The 3,502-nt window shown below is 35.3% G+C and overlaps 1 protein-coding gene across 1 annotated transcript; it reads right to left on the reverse strand.

Annotated features, from left to right (window-relative positions):
• Positions 1–1,775, reverse strand: LOC137744101 (uncharacterized protein At2g34160-like). The gene is made up of 5 exons (XM_068483965.1): positions 1,588–1,775; positions 980–1,028; positions 582–644; positions 424–488; positions 1–313 (listed from the first exon to the last, which is right to left on the reverse strand). The coding sequence occupies exons 1-5, from the start codon at positions 1,711–1,713 to the stop codon at positions 212–214; spliced, it is 405 nt and encodes a 134-aa protein (XP_068340066.1). The 5' UTR covers positions 1,714–1,775; the 3' UTR covers positions 1–211.
• Between the last annotated feature and the right edge of the window lie 1,727 nt (positions 1,776–3,502).

A 3,502-nucleotide genomic window follows, 5' to 3' on the forward strand; every position in this document is an offset into this window, starting at 1 on the left:
TATAAGAAGTAGGGTCGATAAAATTTTCTTCCCAATTTTTCATTGAACGATAGACATTATGTGCGAAAACAGATGAAAATTTTACAGATTCGAGAAGGAATTCATCTATATACTATCGTACTTATCTCAATTCAGGCAGAGAGTAAAGGAAGAATGTGAATGTTAAACTACAACAATGAACCGTCGTTGGATGAGTTCTACTCCTTCGTTATCATTTTGTTCCCTCGGTCGCAACTGACTCTGGAGCAAGTGCAGCAGCATTCATTTGCATTATAGCGTCAAATTTTTCAGACTTCCCCAGCACAATCTCGATCTAAAGTTGAAAAGAAAAGGAGAAACAATAGAAACGATATCAGAAGCTAGGCGGAAACTTCATATTAAATGTTCAATCAACTTAAAATCGCTCGACTAAAGAAACCAAACCTTAGCCTTCTGCATGAGGCGACCCTTAATCTCGTCTTTCATTCCAACGGTAGATGTAGACACCTCTGTTCAATCCCTCAAACAAAGATAACCAAATCAATCACCTCTATAACTTTTTTTGCAAGTTTTTTTTGGAATTATGAGTGCAGATTTCTTACTCTTCTCAATAGCCAATCCATTATTCTTCAAAATCTCAGCAATAGTGACAACCGTAGTGATTGCTGTAATAACACAAGTGCAGGAAATTAGCAGGACAAAAAAAGGCAAGGAAGGACATTCAAAGTTCATCGTAAAACAATTTTCAATCTTCGAAGACTCAAAACGTCGTCAGTGAGAAAATGTTTAGAGCTTCTGGTAAGTGCTAGTTCTTCAATTGACAATAAGTAGGGAGTCCATCACGAAATCTTCACCCTACTTGCGTCACACCGCCATCACTGACCTTTGGTTGTACTCATATCGATTGCAGTAGGGTTTTGGTAAGCAATACGAACAAGAGTATAGATATTTGTCCGAACATACGAAAAAGACACTGAGAGATGATTCCGAAAAGATTTACCCATTCCCAGTGCAGAAAGCTCAACCTCATTGTGCTGCTCTATGTACCTCTGCATCAAAGAAAAAACTACGTAAACATGAAATACAGATCTTACCAGCATTCATCCAATCATGTAACAACTCACAAAAAACTATATATTAAGTCGAATTTCGTGCACTTCCTCGAAAAGCAAAGAAAATGAAGTTTTCCGGTGCGATTGTCATACATCCATGTGGTATTGCTATTACTAAACCCGCTCATACTATCAACCCCGTGACTTACCATAACTTCAAAATAAAAATCATACAAATTGAAAAGTTTTTCGGTGTAATCATCACGCAGCCATGCAATTACCAAATCTACACACATTGTCAATACATGACTTAGCAACACCATCTATGACCATCACACTCAAAAATTCCTCGAAACCGCAATCAATCACCGAAGCAATTACATAGAAACTGAGGGGAAAAGATGTAAAATTTATCATACGTATAAACTCTTGGTGTTACTACAAAATTTATCATACGTTCCTCACGATACTCATATAACTAAGCTAATCAGACAAATACACCAAATTAAAACCGAAAAATCGAGAATAATTAGCAAAAAAACGTATAAAAATATACCTTAGCGAGATTGACGTAGAAGAAGAGCGGTTTCTTGGTGTTGGAGACCTGAATTCTGTTCTTCTTCGGCGCCTCAATCGGTTGCTGCGGTGGAGCTGCGACTCTCTGCATTTGAGCTGCCGCCATTTTTCTCTGAAATTTTCTCCAACTTTCGATCTCTGCTTTCGGTGGGAAAGGGGAAGAAGAAGACTCGTGAATTTGATCCGAAACGTTAGCGGAGAGCAGTTACGTATGGAGATTTATAATGGCGGGAGTATTGGTGTGGGAACCAATCGGGAGGGAACACGTGGTGCTGTGGGATTGGGTGGCGGACGGAGTCAGTCTGTTTGGCAGTTAGGATCCCAAGGAGCGGGAGGCCGTTATACTGTTCTAGTGGGCCTGGGTTTAGAACATTTTAGCCTAATGGCCTGTTGTGATGTGGGCCTGTGATGGACAAGCTGAGAAAGTTTAGCCCAAAAATAAAGAAAAAAGAAAGAGAAGCTTGTTGGGAATCGTTGTTAGTACTCAAAATAGTCATCATGAGTCATGTACCTTTTTATTATTATGTTGAAATACATAAATGAGTATTTTTGTGTGTCATTAAATATACAAGTTGAATTTCAGATTATGACTGATTCATATGTAGTAATTTCTAAATTAGAAGGAACAAAATTGGAATGTAACTAACATTAAGTTTGAATGAAGAAATTTAAGATTACTAAGGAATTTTAAAATAACAGGAATTAAAATGACGAGATTTTATTTTCTAGAGTTTATGAATTTTCTTGTTTGGTTAACCTAAAATAACAATGGAATTGAATACATAATTTATTATTTTTAAACTCTCAACCATAGAAATAGGGAAATGACACTTATTTACATGAAATTTAAACTTTGGAATTGAAGGTCCCAAATTCCAAGTTTTATTTTTTTTCACACGGAAATTCTAAATTTCTATGTTTATGAATCCAAACAAGGGAATTGATGCATGTCAATTTATAAATTTTGACTTTTATCCAAATTTCAAGTTTATTTCTTTTATCCAAACATAATGTAAAGTATTTTTAAAGTGCAGAAATTTTAAAATACATTAGCTTTTCAAGCGTGAATTAACTATAATGATGGACTTCACATTGAAAGAATTCTTTCAAAAGCGAAATTCCACTTACTCCTCTCTTATGATCGAATGTATTGCTCACAGGTTAGTACATATATAATAGTTTTTTTAGGGCCCGTTTGATAACCATTTCATTTTCAGTCTTTTTTTCTTCGCATTTTTTACAACTGAAAAATGAAATATTGTTTGGTAATTACTTTAATTTTTAGACTGCCCCTTACCCTTTCAGTATGAGTTTTCAGTTTTGACCTTTCAAATTGTTGGCATATTCAAGGTTTTAACAATGAGTTCAAAGTTTTCCAAAATTGAAATTGATAATGGTTGGTTGCTGAAAGAAGAGTAGTAAGTTATGATGAATTAAACAAAATGGACACGTGATCAAACAAATAAAGAATTGAAAACTTAAACCAACATCATTCCACAGAAATGGAATCGTGTATATTTTCAATCGGTTTTTCTAGCAAGACTTGTTGCTCTTCTTTCAGCAGTCAAGTATTATATATTGAAATTCTGAGATAATTTGGAACCGATTTGGAATACAATTCTCATTCACCAAAATAAAAGGATTGGAATTTGAACCTAAACCAAATGATCATGGACAAACTTGATCCAATTTTGTTTCCATGAATTAAAGGGAAAAATAATTTAAAACTCATGAAGAAAAGTTTTCAAACCGACAGTGGAAGTGGAGTGGCCATGGCAAAGGAAGAATTTACACAACGTTGGTGGAGTGCCGTGGTCCAAATTAAAGACTCCAAACACAATCCATTTGCACGATCCAACAGAGAGAAGTTGTCCCTATTTGTGCTTCGTTTCCGT

This window comes from Pyrus communis, chromosome 9 (genome assembly GCF_963583255.1).
Source record: "Pyrus communis chromosome 9, drPyrComm1.1, whole genome shotgun sequence".
Taxonomy (NCBI): domain Eukaryota; kingdom Viridiplantae; phylum Streptophyta; class Magnoliopsida; order Rosales; family Rosaceae; genus Pyrus; species Pyrus communis.